Consider the following 16,405-nt stretch of genomic DNA (forward strand, 5'->3'; position numbering starts at 1 on the left):
GTTGTGTTGGTTGTGTTGTGTTGGTTGTGTTGTGTTGGTTGTGTTGTGTTGGTTGTGTTGTGTTGGTTGTGTTGTGTTGTGTTGGTTGTGTTGTGTTGGTTGTGTTGTGTTGGTTGTGTTGTGTTGTGTTGGTTGTGTTGTGTTGTGTTGGTTGTGTTGTGTTGTGTTGGTTGTGTTGGTTGTGTGTGTTGTGTTGTGTTGTGTTGGTTGTGTTGTGTTGGTTGTGTAGTGTTGGTTGTGTTGTGTTGTGTTGGTTGTGTTGTGTTGGTTGTGTTGTGTTGTGTTGGTTGTGTTGTGTTGTGTTGGTTGTGTTGGTTGTGTTGTGTTGGTTGTGTTGGTTGTGTTGTGTTGTGTTGTGTTGTGTTGTGTTGGTTGTGTTGTGTTGGTTGTGTTGGTTGTGTTGTGTTGTGTTGGTTGTGTTGTGTTGGTTGTGTTGTTGGTTGTGTTGTGTTGGTTGTGTTGGTTGTGTTGTGTTGTGATGTGTTGTGTTGTGTTGGCTGTGTTGTGTTGGTTGTGTTGTGTTGGTTGTGTTGGTTGTGTTGTGTTGGTTGTGTTGTGTTGGTTGTGTTGGGTTGGTTGTGTTGGTTGTGTTGTGTTGGTTGTGTTGTGTTGGTTGTGTTGTGTTGTGTTGGTTGTGTTGTGTTGGTTGTGTTGGTTGTGTTGTGTTGTGTTGGTTGTGTTGGTTGTGTTGTGTTGGTTGTGTTGGTTGTGTTGGTTGTGTTGTGATGTGTTGTGTTGTGTTGTGTTGTGTTGTGTTGTGTTGGTTGTGTTGGGTGTGTTGGGTGTGTTGGTTGTGTTGGTTGTGTTGGTTGTGTTGTGTTGTGTTGTGTTGGTTGTGTTGGTTGTGTTGGGTGTGTTGGTTGTGTTGGTTGTGTTGTGTTGTGTTGGTTGTGTTGTGTTGGTTGTGTTGGTTGTGTTGTGTTGGTTGTGTTGGTTGGTTGTGTTGGTTGTGTTGGTTGTGTTGTGTTGGTTGTGTTGGTTGTGTTGGTTGTGTTGTGTTGTGTTGGTTGTGTTGGTTGTGTTGTGTTGTGTTGGTTGTGTTGTGTTGGTTGTGTTGGTTGTGTTGGTTGTGTTGTGTTGGTTGTGTTGGTTGTGTTGGTTGTGTTGTGTTGTGTTGGTTGTGTTGGTTGTGTTGTGTTGGTTGTGTTGTGTTGGTTGTGTTGGTTGTGTTGGTTGTGTTGGTTGTGTTGTGTTGTGTTGGTTGTGTTGGTTGTGTTGTGTTGTGTTGGTTGTGTTGGTTGTGTTGTGTTGGTTGTGTTGTGTTGGTTGTGTTGTGTTGGTTGTGTTGGTTGTGTTGGTTGTGTTGTGTTGGTTGTGTTGGTTGTGTTGTGTTGGTTGTGTTGTGTTGGTTGTGTTGTGTTGGTTGTGTTGGTTGTGTTGTGTTGGTTGTGTTGGTTGTGTTGTGTTGGTTGTGTTGGTTGTGTTGGGTGTGTTGGTTGTGTTGGTTGTGTTGTGTTGGTTGTGTTGGTTGTGTTGTGTTGGTTGTGTTGGTTGTGTTGGGTGTGTTGGTTGTTTTGGGTGTGTTGGTTGTGTTGTGTTGTGTTGTGTTGTGTTGTGTTGTGTTGGTTGTGTTGTGTTGGTTGTGTTGTGTTGGTTGTGTTGTGTTGTGTTGTGTTGTGTTGGCTGTGTTGTGTTGGTTGTGTTGTGTTGGTTGTGTTGTGTTGGTTGTGTTGTGTTGTGTTGTGTTGTGTTGTGTTGTGTTGGTTGTGTTGTGTTGGTTGTGTTGGTTGTGTTGTGTTGGTTGTGTTGGTTGTGTTGTTGGTTGTGTTGTGTTGGTTGTGTTGTTGGTTGTGTTGTGTTGGTTGTGTTGGTTGTGTTGTTGGTTGTGTTGTGTTGGCTGTGTTGTGTTGGTTGTGTTGTGTTGGTTGTGTTGTTGGTTGTGTTGTGTTGGTTGTGTTGTGTTGGTTGTGTTGGTTGTGTTGTGTTGTGTTGTGTTGTGTTGGTTGTGTTGGGTGTGTTGGTTGTGTTGGTTGTGTTGTGTTGTGTTGGTTGTGTTGTGTTGGTTGTGTTGGTTGTGTTGGTTGTGTTGTGTTGGTTGTGTTGGTTGGTTGTGTTGGTTGTGTTGGTTGTGTTGTGTTGGTTGTGTTGGTTGTGTTGGTTGTGTTGTGTTGTGTTGTGTTGTGTTGGTTGTGTTGGTTGTGTTGTGTTGTGTTGGTTGTGTTGGTTGTGTTGTGTTGGTTGTGTTGGTTGTGTTGGTTGTGTTGTGTTGGTTGTGTTGGTTGTGTTGGTTGTGTTGGTTGTGTTGTGTTGTGTTGGTTGTGTTGGTTGTGTTGTGTTGGTTGTGTTGTGTTGGTTGTGTTGGTTGTGTTGGTTGTGTTGGTTGTGTTGTGTTGTGTTGGTTGTGTTGGTTGTGTTGTGTTGGTTGTGTTGTGTTGGTTGTGTTGTGTTGGTTGTGTTGTGTTGGTTGTGTTGGTTGTGTTGGTTGTGTTGTGTTGGTTGTGTTGGTTGTGTTGTGTTGGTTGTGTTGTGTTGGTTGTGTTGTGTTGGTTGTGTTGGTTGTGTTGTGTTGGTTGTGTTGGTTGTGTTGTGTTGGTTGTGTTGGGTGTGTTGGTTGTGTTGGGTGTGTTGGTTGTGTTGTGTTGGTTGTGTTGGTTGTGTTGTGTTGTGTTGGTTGTGTTGGTTGTGTTGGGTGTGTTGGTTGTGTTGGGTGTGTTGGTTGTGTTGTGTTGTGTTGTGTTGTGTTGTGTTGGTTGTGTTGTGTTGGTTGTGTTGTGTTGGTTGTGTTGTGTTGTGTTGTGTTGTGTTGGCTGTGTTGTGTTGGTTGTGTTGTGTTGGTTGTGTTGTGTTGTGTTGTGTTGTGTTGTGTTGGTTGTGTTGTGTTGGTTGTGTTGGTTGTGTTGTGTTGGTTGTGTTGGTTGTGTTGTTGGTTGTGTTGTGTTGGTTGTGTTGTTGGTTGTGTTGTGTTGGTTGTGTTGGTTGTGTTGTTGGTTGTGTTGTGTTGGTTGTGTTGGTTGTGTTGTGTTGGTTGTGTTGGTTGTGTTGTTGGTTGTGTTGGGTGTGTTGGTTGTGTTGTGTTGGTTGTGTTGGTTGTGTTGTGTTGGTTGTGTTGTTGGTTGTGTTGGGTGTGTTGGTTGTGTTGTGTTGGTTGTGTTGTGTTGGTTGTGTGTGTTGTGTTGGTTGTGTTGGTTGTGTTGTTGGTTGTGTTGTTGGTTGTGTTGTGTTGGTTGTGTTGGTTGTGTTGTGTTGGTTGTGTTGTTGGTTGTGTTGGTTGTGTTGGTTGTGTTGTGTTGGTTGTGTTGGTTGTGTTGTGTTGGTTGTGTTGGTTGTGTTGGTTGTGTTGGTTGTGTTGTTGGTTGTGTTGTTGGTTGTGTTGGTTGTGTTGGTTGTGTTGTGTTGGTTGTGTTGTGTTGGTTGTGTTGGTTGTGTTGGTTGTGTTGTTGGTTGTGTTGTTGGTTGTGTTGGTTGTGTTGTTGGTTGTGTTGGTTGTGTTGTGTTGGCTGTGTTGGTTGTGTTGTGTTGGTTGTGTTGGTTGTGTTGTGTTGGTTGTGTTGTGTTGTGTTGTGTTGGTTGTGTTGTGTTGGTTGTGTTGGTTGTGTTGGTTGTGTTGTTGGTTGTGTTGTTGGTTGTGTTGTGTTGGTTGTGTTGTGTTGGTTGTGTTGTTGGTTGTGTTGGGTGTGTTGGTTGTGTTGTGTTGGTTGTGTTGGTTGTGTTGGTTGTGTTGTGTTGGTTGTGTTGGCTGTGTTATGTTGGTTGTGTTGTGTTGTGTTGTGTTGGTTGTGTTGGTTGTGTTGTGTTGGCTGTGTTGGTTGTGTTGTGTTGGTTGTGTTGGTTGTGTTGTTGGTTGTGTTGTGTTGGTTGTGTTGGTTGTGTTGTGTTGGTTGTGTTGTGTTGGTTGTGTTGTTGGTTGTGTTGGGTGTGTTGGTTGTGTTGTGTTGGTTGTGTTGGTTGTGTTGGTTGTGTTGGTTGTGTTGGTTGTGTTGTGTTGGTTGTGTTGGCTGTGTTGTGTTGGTTGTGTTGGTTGTGTTGTGTTGGCTGTGTTGGCTGTGTTGTGTTGGTTGTGTTGTGTTGGTTGTGTTGGTTGTGTTGTGTTGGCTGTGTTGGTTGTGTTGTGTTGGTTGTGTTGTGTTGGTTGTGTTGTGTTGGTTGTGTTGGTTGTGTTGTGTTGGTTGTGTTGGTTGTGTTGGTTGTGTTGGTTGTGTTGTGTTGGTTGTGTTGGCTGTGTTGTGTTGGTTGTGTTGTGTTGTGTTGGTTGTGTTGGTTGTGTTGTGTTGGCTGTGTTGGTTGTGTTGTGTTGGTTGTGTTGGTTGTGTTGTTGGTTGTGTTGTGTTGGTTGTGTTGTGTTGGTTGTGTTGTGTTGGTTGTGTTGTTGGTTGTGTTGGGTGTGTTGGTTGTGTTGTGTTGGTTGTGTTGGTTGTGTTGGTTGTGTTGGTTGTGTTGTGTTGGTTGTGTTGGCTGTGTTGTGTTGGTTGTGTTGGTTGTGTTGGTTGTGTTGTGTTGGCTGTGTTGTGTTGGTTGTGTTGGCTGTGTTGTGTTGGTTGTGTTGTGTTGGTTGTGTTGGCTGTGTTGTGTTGGTTGTGTTGTGTTGGTTGTGTTGGTTGTGTTGGTTGTGTTGGTTGTGTTGTGTTGGTTGTGTTGGCTGTGTTGTGTTGGTTGTGTTGTGTTGGTTGTGTTGGTTGTGTTGGTTGTGTTGGTTGTGTTGTGTTGGTTGTGTTGGTTGTGTTGTGTTGGTTGTGTTGTTGGTTGTGTTGGGTGTGTTGGTTGTGTTGTGTTGGTTGTGTTGGTTGTGTTGTGTTGTGTTGTGTTGGTTGTGTTGTGTTGTGTTGGTTGTGTTGGTTGTGTTGGTTGTGTTGGTTGTGTTGTGTTGGTTGTGTTGTGTTGGTTGTGTTGTGTTGGTTGTGTTGTGTTGGTTGTGTTGTGTTGGTTGTGTTGGTTGTGTTGTGTTGTGTTGTGTTGGTTGTGTTGGTTGTGTTGTGTTGGTTGTGTTGGTTGTGTTGGTTGTGTTGTGTTGTGTTGTGTTGGTTGTGTTGTGTTGTGTTGTGTTGGTTGTGTTGTGTTGTTGTGTTGGTTGTGTTGGTTGTGTTGGTTGTGTTGGTTGTGTTGTGTTGGGTGTGTTGGTTGTGTTGTGTTGTGTTGGTTGTGTTGTGTTGTGTTGTGTTGGTTGTGTTGTGTTGTTGTGTTGTGTTGTGTTGGTTGTGTTGGTTGTGTTGGTTGTGTTGTGTTGTGTTGTTGTGTTGTGTTGTGTTGTGTTGTGTTGGTTGTGTTGGTTGTGTTGGTTGTGTTGTGTTGTGTTGTTGTGTTGGTTGTGTTGGTTGTGTTGTGTTGTGTTGTGTTGGTTGTGTTGTGTTGTTGTGTTGTGTTGGTTGTGTTGGTTGTGTTGGTTGTGTTGTGTTGTGTTGTTGTGTTGTGTTGTGTTGGGTGTGTTGGTTGTGTTGTGTTGGTTGTGTTGGTTGTGTTGGTTGTGTTGGTTGTGTTGGTTGTGTTGTATTGGTTGTGTTGTGTTGGTTGTGTTGGTTGTGTTGGTTGTGTTGTGTTGGTTGTGTTGTGTTGGTTGTGTTGTGTTGGTTGTGTTGTGTTGGTTGTGTTGGTTGTGTTGTGTTGGTTGTGTTGGTTGTGTTGGTTGTGTTGGTTGTGTTGTGTTGTGTTGGTTGTGTTGGTTGTGTTGTGTTGGTTGTGTTGGTTGTGTTGTGTTGGTTGTGTTGGTTGTGTTGTGTTGTGTTGTGTTGTGTTGGTTGTGTTGTGTTGGTTGTGTTGGTTGTGTTGGTTGTGTTGTGTTAGTTGTGTTGTGTTGGTTGTGTTGTGTTGGTTGTGTTGGTTGTGTTGGTTGTGTTGTGTTGGTTGTGTTGTGTTGGTTGTGTTGGTTGTGTTGTGTTGGTTGTGTTGTGTTGGTTGTGTAGTGTTGGTTGTGTAGTGTTGGTTGTGTTGGTTGTGTAGTGTTGGTTGTGTTGTGTTCGTTGTGCTGGTTGTGTTGTGTTGGTTGTGTTGGTCGGTTGTGTTGTGTTGGTTGTGTTGTGTTGGTTGTGTTGGTTGTGTTGTAGTGTTGGTTGTGTTGGTTGTGTTGTGTTGGTTGTGTTGTAGTGTTGGTTGTGTTGGTTGGTTGTGTTGTAGTGTTGGTTGTGTTGTTGTGTTGGTTGTGTTGTGTTGGTTGTGTTATGTTGGTTGTGATGGTTGTGTTGGTTGTGATGGTTGTGTTGTGTTGTGTAGTGTTGGTTGTGTTGTGTTGGTTGCTTTGTGTTGTGTTAGTTGTGTTGTGTTCGTTGTGCTGGTTGTGTTGGTTGTGTTGTGTTGGCTGTGTTGTGTTGTGTTGTTGGTTGTGTTGGTTGTGTTGTGTTTGTTGTGTTGTTGGTTGTGTTGGTTGTGTTGTTGGTTGTGTAGTGTTGGTTGTGTTGTGTTGGTTGCTTTGTGTTGTGTTAGTTGTGTTGTGTTCGTTGTGCTGGTTGTGTTGGTTGTGTTGTGTTGGCTGTGTTGTGTTGTGTTGTGTTTGTTGTGTTGTTGGTTGTGTTGGTTGTGTTGTGTTGGTTGTGTTGTTGGTTGTGTTGGTTGTGTTGTTGGTTGTGTTGGTTGTGTTGTGTTGGTTGTGTTGTTGGTTGTGTTGGTTGTGTTGGTTGTGTTGGTTGTGTTGTTGGTTGTGTTGGTTGTGTTGTGTTGGTTGTGTAGTGTTGGTTGTGTTGTGTTGGTTGTGTTGGTTGTGTTGTGCTGGTTGTGTTGGTTGTGTTGGTTGTGCACCCTACTCCCTTCATACCATAGGGTTCTTTTCACGCTTCATACCATAGGGTTCTGTTCACCCTTCATACCATAGGGTTCTGTTCACCCTTCATACCATAGGGATCTGTTCACCCTTCATACCATAGGGTTCTGTTCACCCTTCATACCATAGGGTTCTGTTCACCCTTCATACCATAGGGTTCTGTTCACTCTACTCCCTTCATACCATAGGGTTCTGTTCATCCTTCATACCATAGGGTTCTGTTCACCCTACTCCCTTCATATCATAGGGTTCTGTTCACCCTTCATACCATAGGGTTCTGTTCACCCTTCATACCATAGGGTTCTGTTCACTCTACTCCCTTCATACCATAGTGTTCTGTTCATCCTTCATACCATAGGGTTCTGTTCACCCTACTCCCTTCATACCATAGGGTTCTGTTCACCCTTCATACCATAGGGTTCTGTTCACCCTACTCCCTTCATACCATAGGGTTCTGTTCACCCTTCATACCATAGGGTTCTGTTCACCCTTCATACCATAGGGTTCTGTTCACCCTTCATACCATAGGGTTCTGTTCACCCTTCATACCATAGGGTTCTGTTCACCCTTCATACCATAGGGTTCTGTTCACTCTACTCCCTTCATACCATAGGGTTCTGTTCACCCTTCATACCATATGGTTCTGTTCACCCTTCATACTATAGGGTTCTGTTCACTCTACTCCCTTCATACCATAGGGTTCTGTTCATCCTTCATACCATACGGTTCTGTTCACCCTACTCCCTTCATACCATAGGGTTCTGTTCACCCTTCATACCATAGGGTTCTGTTCACTCTACTCCCTTCATACCATAGGGTTCTGTTCACCCTTCATACCATAGGGTTCTGTTCACACTTCATACCATAGGGTTCTGTTCACCCTTCATACCATAGGGTTCTGTTCACCCTTCATACCATAGGGTTCTGTTCACCCTTCATACCATAGGGTTCTGTTCACTCTACTCCCTTCATACCATAGGGTTCTGTTCACCCTTCATACCATACGGTTCTGTTCACCCTACTCCCTTCATACCATAGGGTTCTGTTCACCCTTCATACCATAGGGTTCTGTTCACTCTACTCCCTTCATACCATAGGGTTCTGTTCACCCTTCATACCATAGGGTTCTGTTCACACTTCATACCATAGGGTTCTGTTCACCCTTCATACCATAGGGTTCTGTTCACCCTTCATACAATAGGGTTCTGTTCACCCTTCATACCATAGGGTTCTGTTCACTCTACTCCCTTCATACCATAGGGTTCTGTTCACCCTTCATACCATATGGTTCTGTTCACCCTTCATACTATAGGGTTCTGTTCACTCTACTCCCTTCATACCATAGGGTTCTGTTCACCCTTCATACCATAGGGTTCTGTTCACTCTACTCCCTTCATACCATAGGGTTGTGTTCACCCTTCATACCATAGGGTTCTGTTCACTCTACACCCTTCATACCATAGGGTTCTGGTCATGACTAGTGCACTATATAGAGGACAGGGTGTCATTAGGGACTCAGTCCAGGAGACTGTCTGTAGAGAATAAGGGGGGCCAGTTGTTCATTGGGAAACTGCTCTGTAGCCAAGCAGATGGCTGACCGGGTTGGAAACACCAAGTTTGAACATTCCTGGATATTTATGACCTGTTATACACACACACACACGCACACACACACACACACACACACACACACACACACACACACACACACGCACACACACACGCACGCACGCACGTACGCACACACACACTCATATATGCATGGACATACTGTACACACACACTCATGAACATACAGACATGCAATGTGTTTGCCATTCCAACTCTACTGTAAGTTATTGATCGTCCACTTAGAGAAATATATGCTTTACATCATTCAAATGACTGGATCATTAAACAGACAGTTCTGTTCTCCCTGTGAGACCCAGTTCTGTTCTCCCTGTGAGACCCAGTTCTGTTCTTCCTGTGAGACCCAGTTCTCCCTGTGAGACCCAGTTCTGTTCTCCCTGTGAGACCCAGTTCTGTTCTCCCTGTGAGACCCAGTTCTGTTCTCCCTGTGAGACCCAGTTCTGTTCTCAATGTGTGACCCAGTTCTGTTCTCCCTGTGTGACCCAGTTCTGTTCTCCCTGTGAGACCCAGTTCTGTTCTCCCTGTGAGACCCAGTTCTGTTCTCCCTGTGAGACCCAGTTCTGTTCTCCCTGTGTGACCCAGTTCTGTTCTCCCTGTGAGACCCAGTTCTGTTCTCCCTGTGTGACCCAGTTCTGTTCTTCCTGTGTGACCCAGTTCTGTTCTCCCTGTGAGACCCAGTTCTGTTCTCCCTGTGAGACCCAGTTCTGTTCTCCCTGTGAGACCCAGTTCTGTTCTCCCTGTGAGACCCAGTTCTGTTCTCCCTGTGTGACCCAGTTATGTTCTTCCTGTGTGACCCAGTTCTGTTCTCCCTGTGAGACCCAGTTCTGTTCTTCCTGTGAGACCCAGTTCTCCCTGTGAGACCCAGTTCTGTTCTCCCTGTGAGACCCAGTTCTGTTCTCCCTGTGAGACCCAGTTCTGTTCTCCCTGTGAGACCCAGTTCTGTTCTCAATGTGTGACCCAGTTCTGTTCTCCCTGTGTGACCCAGTTCTGTTCTCCCTGTGAGACCCAGTTCTGTTCTCCCTGTGAGACCCAGTTCTGTTCTCCCTGTGAGACCCAGTTCTGTTCTCCCTGTGTGACCCAGTTCTGTTCTCCCTGTGAGACCCAGTTCTGTTCTCCCTGTGAGACCCAGTTCTGTTCTCCCTGTGTGACCCAGTTCTGTTCTCCCTGTGAGACCCAGTTCTGTTCTCCCTGTGAGACCCAGTTCTGTTCTCCCTGTGAGACCCAGTTCTGTTCTCCCTGTGAGACCCAGTTCTGTTCTCCCTGTGAGACCCAGTTCTCCCTGTGAGACCCAGTTCTGTTCTCCCTGTGAGACCCAGTTCTGTTCTCCCTGTGTGACCCAGTTATGTTCTTCCTGTGTGACCCAGTTCTGTTCTCCCTGTGAGACCCAGTTCTGTTCTCCCTGTGAGACCCAGTTCTGTTCTCCCTGTGAGACCCAGTTCTGTTCTCCCTGTGAGACCCATTTCTGTTCTCCCTGTGAGACCCAGTTCTGTTCTCCCTGTGAGACCCAGTTCTGTTCTCAATGTGTGACCCAGTTCTGTTCTCCCTGTGTGACCCAGTTCTGTTCTCCCTGTGAGACCCAGTTCTGTTCTCCCTGTGTGACCCAGTTCTGTTCTCCCTGTGAGACCCAGTTCTGTTCTCCCTGTGTGACCCAGTTCTGTTCTCCCTGTGAGACCCAGTTCTGTTCTCCCTGTGAGACCCAGTTCTGTTCTCCCTGTGTGACCCAGTTCTGTTCTCCCTGTGAGACCCAGTTCTGTTCTCCCTGTGAGACCCAGTTCTGTTCTCCCTGTGAGACCCAGTTCTGTTCTCCCTGTGAGACCCAGTTCTGTTCTCCCTGTGAGACCCAGTTCTGTTCTCCCTGTGAGACCCAGTTCTCCCTGTGAGACCCAGTTCTGTTCTCCCTGTGAGACCCAGTTCTGTTCTCCCTGTGTGACCCAGTTCTGTTCTCCCTGTGAGACCCAGTTCTGTTCTCCCTGTGTGACCCAGTTCTGTTCTCCCTGTGAGACCCAGTTCTGTTCTCCCTGTGAGACCCAGTTCTGTTCTCCCTGTGAGACCCAGTTCTGTTCTCCCTGTGAGACCCAGTTCTGTTCTCCCTGTGAGACCCAGTTCTGTTCTCCCTGTGTGACCCATTTCTGTTCTCCCTGTGAGACCCAGTTCTGTTCTCCCTGTGTGACCCAGTTCTGTTCTCTCTGTGAGACCCAGTTCTGTTCTCCCTGTGAGACCCAGACACAGCATTGTATCATCTCTGCCCATCTACATTGGTCTAGTCTCTGTGTTCCCTCTGTGAGTTGCTGACACCATTCTGCACGCAGGTACACACACACACTCATACCCACACACACATACACACACACACTCACACTCATACCCCCACACACTCTCATACACACACACACACCCACACACACATACCCAGCTCCTCTAACAACAACTAGGGGTACAGACTGGACTGGGCTCGGGCAATGTCTGGACTGGACTTACACTGGACTGGGGGAATGTCTGGATTGGACTTGGCTGAGCTGGACTAGACTGGACTGGACTGGCCTGGGCGGGGCAAATGTCTGGACTGGACTAGACTGGACTGGGCTGAGCTAGACTGGGCTGGACTGGACTGGGCTGGGCTGGGCTGAGCTAGACTAGACTAGACTAGACTAGACTAGACTGGACTGGACTGGACTGGACTGGGCTCTTCTCTCTACACTGCAGCATGTTCTATGTCCCCAGTTAGAGCTGATACTGTGGGTTTTGTCTGTGTCTGGACATTTTGCCTGCTGGGCCTGTGTGTGTGTGTGTGTGTGTGTGTGTGTGTGTGTGTGTGTGTGTGTGTGTGTGTACTTGTCCTAAGCACACACCTTCCTGTAGTCTTGAGTGATCAGGTGCTATAACAGGTATGTGTTGGCCCCACTCAGCCCTGTTCCACTCAGCCCTGTTCCACTCAGCCCTGTTCCACTCAGCCCTGTTCCTCTCAGCCCTGTTCCACTCAGCCCTGTTCCACTGTTCCACTTCATATCACCTTGTTCCTCTGTAATGGGCTTTGGAGGAGCACCAGACCTCTCCTCTCAATTACATTCAATTCAAGGGGCTTTATTGACATGGGAAACATATGTTAACATTACCAAAGCAAGTGAAGTAGATAATAAACAAAGTTAAATAAACAATAAAAATGAACAGTAAACATTACACTCACAGAAGTTCCAAAACAATAAAGACATTTCAAATGTCATATTATGTCTTTATACAGTGTTGTAATGATGTACGAATGGTTAAAGGACACAAGATAAAATAAATAAGCATAAATATGGGTTGTATTTCCAATGGTGTTTGTTCTTCACTGGTTGCCCTTTTCTTGTGGCAACAGGTCACAAATCTTGCTGCTGTGATGTCACACTGTGGAATTTCACCCAGTAGATATGGGAGTTTATCAACATTGGGTTTGTTTTGTAATTCTTTCTGGATCTGTGTAATCTGAGGGAAATATGTCTCTCTAATATGGTCATACATTGGGCAGGAGGTTAGGAAGTGCAGCTCAGTTTCCACCTCATTTTGTGGGCAGTGAGCACATAGCCTGTCTTCTCTTGAGAGCCATGTCTGTCTGCGGCTGCCTTTCTCAATAGCAAGGCTATGTTCACTCCCCTCTCTCTCCTGTATCTCTCCAGACAGGTGTTAGGACTAGTGTAGTCTGTATGTTATCTAACTGTCCTCTCCCCCTGTATCTCTCCAGACAGGTGTTAGGACTAGTGTAGTCTGTATGTTATCTACCTGTCCTCTACCCTGTATCTCTCCAGACAGGTGTTAGGACTAGTGTAGTCTGTATGTTATATAACTGTCCTCTCCCCCTGTATCTCTCCAGACAGGTGTTAGGACTAGTGTAGTCTGTATGTTATATAACTGTCCTCTCCCCCTGTATCTCTCCAGACAGGTGTTAGGACTAGTGTAGTCTGTATGTTATCTAACTGTCCTCTCCCCTGTATCTCTCCGGACAGGTGTTAGGACTAGTGTAGTCTGTATGTTATCTACCTGTCCTCTACCCTGTATCTCTCCAGACAGGTGTTAGGACTAGTGTAGTCTGTATGTTATCTAACTGTCCTCTCCCCTGTATCTCTCCAGACAGGTGTTAGGACTAGTGTAGTCTGTATGTTATCTACCTGTCCTCTACCCTGTATCTCTCCAGACAGGTGTTAGGACTAGTGTAGTCTGTATGTTATCTACCTGTCCTCCCCCCTGTATCTCTCCAGACAGGTGTTAGGACTAGTGTAGTCTGTATGTTATCTAACTGTCCTCTACCCTGTATCTCTCCAGACAGGTGTTAGGACTAGTGTAGTCTGTATGTTATCTACCTGTCCTCCCCCCTGTATCTCTCCAGACAGGTGTTAGGACTAGTGTAGTCTGTATGTTATCTAACTGTCCTCTACCCTGTATCTCTCCAGACAGGTGTTAGGACTAGTGTAGTCTGTATGTTATCTACCTGTCCTCTACCCTGTATCTCTCCAGACAGGTGTTAGGACTAGTGTAGTCTGTATGTTATCTAACTGTCCTCTCCCCTGTATCTCTCCAGACAGGTGTTAGGACTAGTGTAGTCTGTATGTTATCTACCTGTCCTCCCCCCTGTATCTCTCCAGACAGGTGAAGGACTAGTGTAGTCTGTATGTTATATAACTGTCCTCTCCCCCTGTATCTCTCCAGACAGGTGTTAGGACTAGTGTAGTCTGTATGTTATCTAACTGTCCTCTCCCCCTGTATCTCTCCAGACAGGTGTTAGGACTAGTGTAGTCTGTATGTTATCTAACTGTCCTCTCCCCCTGTATCTCTCCAGACAGGTGTTAGGACTAGTGTAGTCTGTATGTTATCTACCTGTCCTCTACCCTGTATCTCTCCAGACAGGTGTTAGGACTAGTGTAGTCTGTATGTTATCTAACTGTCCTCTACCCTGTATCTCTCCAGACAGGTGTTAGGACTAGTGTAGTCTGTATGTTATCTACCTGTCCTCTCCCCTGTATCTCTCCAGACAGGTGTTAGGACTAGTGTAGTCTGTATGTTATATAACTGTCCTCTCCCCCTGTATCTCTCCAGACAGGTGTTAGGACTAGTGTAGTCTGTATGTTATCTACCTGTCCTCCCCCCTGTATCTCTCCAGACAGGTGTTAGGACTAGTGTAGTCTGTATGTTATCTAACTGTCCTCTCCCCTGTATCTCTCCAAACAGGTGTTAGGACTAGTGTAGTCTGTATGTTATATAACTGTCCTCTCCCCCTGTATCTCTCCAGACAGGTGAAGGACTAGTGTAGTCTGTATGTTATCTACCTGTCCTCCCCCCTGTATCTCTCCAGACAGGTGTTAGGACTAGTGTAGTCTGTATGTTATCTAACTGTCCTCTCCCCTGTATCTCTCCAGACAGGTGTTAGGACTAGTGTAGTCTGTATGTTATCTAACTGTCCTCTCCCCTGTATCTCTCCAGACAGGTGTTAGGACTAGTGTAGTCTGTATGTTATCTACCTGTCCTCTCCCCTGTATCTCTCCAGACAGGTGTTAGGACTAGTGTAGTCTGTATGTTATCTAACTGTCCTCTCCCCTGTATCTCTCCAGACAGGTGTTAGGACTAGTGTAGTCTGTATGTTATCTAACTGTCCTCCCCCCTGTATCTCTCCAGACAGGTGTTAGGACTAGTGTAGTCTGTATGTTATATAACTGTCCTCTCTCCCCTGTATCTCTCCAGACAGGTGTTAGGACTAGTGTAGTCTGTATGTTATCTAACTGTCCTCTCCCCTGTATCTCTCCAGACAGGTGTTAGGACTAGTGTAGTCTGTATGTTATCTACCTGTCCTCTCTCCCCTGTATCTCTCCAGACAGGTGAAGGACCAGACTAAGACGGTGGCCCACCTGAAACATAAGGAGCAGGTGGAGAAGAGTAAGAATGCCCAGCTGGTGCAGGAGGTCAGGAAGAGAGAGGACAACCTCAATGAGAGCTCTCAACACGTCAAGGTGAGAGAGGTGTTTCTCTTGTTCCCTCCATCTCCACAACATCACTGTATGTCTGATGATGTGTGAAGGCTGTGTACACTCTGTCTGATGATGTGTGAAGGCTGTGTACACTCTGTCTGATGATGTGTGAAGGCTGTGTACACTCTGTCTGATGATGTGTGAAGGCTGTGTACACTCTGTCTGATGATGTGTGAAGGCTGTGTACACTCTGTCTGATGATGTGTGAAGGCTGTGTACACTCTGTCTGATGATGTGTGAAGGCTGTGTACACTCTGTCTGATGATGTGTGAAGGCTGTGTACACTCTGTCTGATGATGTGTGAAGGCTGTGTACACTCTGTCTGATGATGTGTGAAGGCTGTGTACACTCTGTCCCCATAGGACAACCCTTTTTGGTTCTAGGTAGAACCATGTGTGTGTGTGTGTGTGTGTGTCCACAGAGGGTTCTACGTGGAACACAAAAGGGTTCTATGTGGAACCACATAGTCATTTGTTTCTAAGGGTGTAGAGGCCTCATTGTAGAACAAACATTTCTGTCTCCTCCCCCTCTCTCTCATTTTCTCCATCATTCTTTTTCTGTTTCTCGTTCTCTCACTCTCTCTGTCCTCTCCGTCCTCTCTTTCCTATTTGTCCTCTCTGTCCTGTCCGTCCTCTCTGTTCTCCCCGTCCTCTCTGTCCTCTCTTTCCTATTTGTCCTCTCCGTCCTCTCCGTCCTCTCCGTCCTCTCCGTCCTCTCTGTCCTCTCCGTCCTCTCTTTCCTATTTGTCCTCTCTGTCCTCTCCATCCTCTCTGTCCTCTCTTTCCTATTTGTCCTCTCTGTCCTCTCCGTCCTCTCCATCCTCTCTGACCTCTCCGTCCTCTCCGTCCTCTCCGTCCTCTCCGTCCTCTCCGTCCTCTCTGTCCTCTCTTTCCTATTTGTCCTCTCTGTCCTCTCCATCCTCTCTGTCCTCTCTTTCCTATTTGTCCTCTCTGTCCTCTCCGTCCTCTCTGTTCTCTCCGTCCTCTCTGTCCTCTCTTTCCTATTTGTCCTCTCTGTCCTCTCTGTCCTCTCCACCCTCTCTGTCCTCTCCGTCCTCTCTGTCCTCTCCGTCCTCTCTGTCCTCTCTTTCCTATTTGTCCTCTCTGTCCTCTCCATCCTCTCCGTCCTCTCTGTCCTCTCTTCTCTGTCCTTTGAAGCCTGCTCTGGTTCCTCATTTGAGAATATCTGCGATTCCTCTCAGGTAAAATGGGCGAATCAGGTTCCTGCTCCCAAACCGCCCTCACCTCCCCCGCTCCTACTCCCTCCACCACTCCCATGACCTCCTTTCCGTTCCCCCATTGTGGTTTTTGGGCGGATGGATAAAGGGATGGAGGGAGGTTTAGACGGAAGGGTGGAGGGATAGAGTGGGCTGCGTTCGTAGGAGAAATTCAACTGTCCGTAGCCGGTCAGGTTGTTATAGAGGGGAAGGAATTTACAAGATGTGAAAATATGTAGTGACATGAACCTATGAACCAGAACCTTCTAGAGCCCACTAGAAACCAGAACCTTCTAGAGCCCACTAGAAACCAGTGGAACCAGAACCTTCTAGAGCCCACTAGAAACCAGAACCTTCTAGAGCCCACTAGAAACCAGAACCTTCTAGAGCCCACTAGAAACCAGCGAAACCAGAACCTTCTAGAGCCCACTAGAAACCAGAACCTTCTAGAGCCCACTAGAAACCAGAACCTTCTAGAGCCCACTAGAAACCAGCGAAACCAGAACCTTCTAGAGCCCACTAGAAACCAGCGAAACCAGAACCTTCTAGAGCCCACTAGAAACCAGCGAAACCAGAACCTTATAGAGCCCATTAGAAACCAGTGAAACCAGAACCTTCTAGAGCCCATTAGAAACCAGTGAAACCAGAACCTTCTAGAGCCCACTAGAAACCAGAACCTTCTAGAGCCCACTAGAAACCAGCGAAACCAGAACCTTCTAGAGCCCATTAGAAACCAGTGAAACCAGAACCTTCTAGAGCCCACCAGAAACCAGCGAAACCAGAACCCTCTAGAGCCCATTATAAACCAGAACTCAGAACTGTACAGCTAAAGAAACACACACACACCCTCCCTGAACATCACAGACACTTTGGTTTGACCCG

The 16,405-nt window shown here is 46.4% G+C and overlaps 1 protein-coding gene across 2 annotated transcripts in view; it reads left to right on the top strand.

Annotated features, from left to right (window-relative positions):
* Positions 1 to 16,405, top strand: part of LOC149970076 (ELKS/Rab6-interacting/CAST family member 1-like) — a 534,697-nt gene that overhangs the window by 215,002 nt on the left and 303,290 nt on the right. For both annotated transcript variants that reach the window (XM_090228733.1, XM_090228734.1), the window contains one exon: positions 14,154 to 14,289. In XM_090228733.1, coding sequence (XP_090084859.1) covers positions 14,154 to 14,289 — 136 coding nt within the window. The remainder of the gene's footprint in view (positions 1 to 14,153; positions 14,290 to 16,405) is intronic.

Source organism: Oncorhynchus mykiss, unplaced genomic scaffold, assembly GCF_057628025.1.
Source record: "Oncorhynchus mykiss isolate SJ-2025 unplaced genomic scaffold, ASM5762802v1 scaffold96, whole genome shotgun sequence".
In the NCBI taxonomy this organism is placed as follows: domain Eukaryota; kingdom Metazoa; phylum Chordata; class Actinopteri; order Salmoniformes; family Salmonidae; genus Oncorhynchus; species Oncorhynchus mykiss.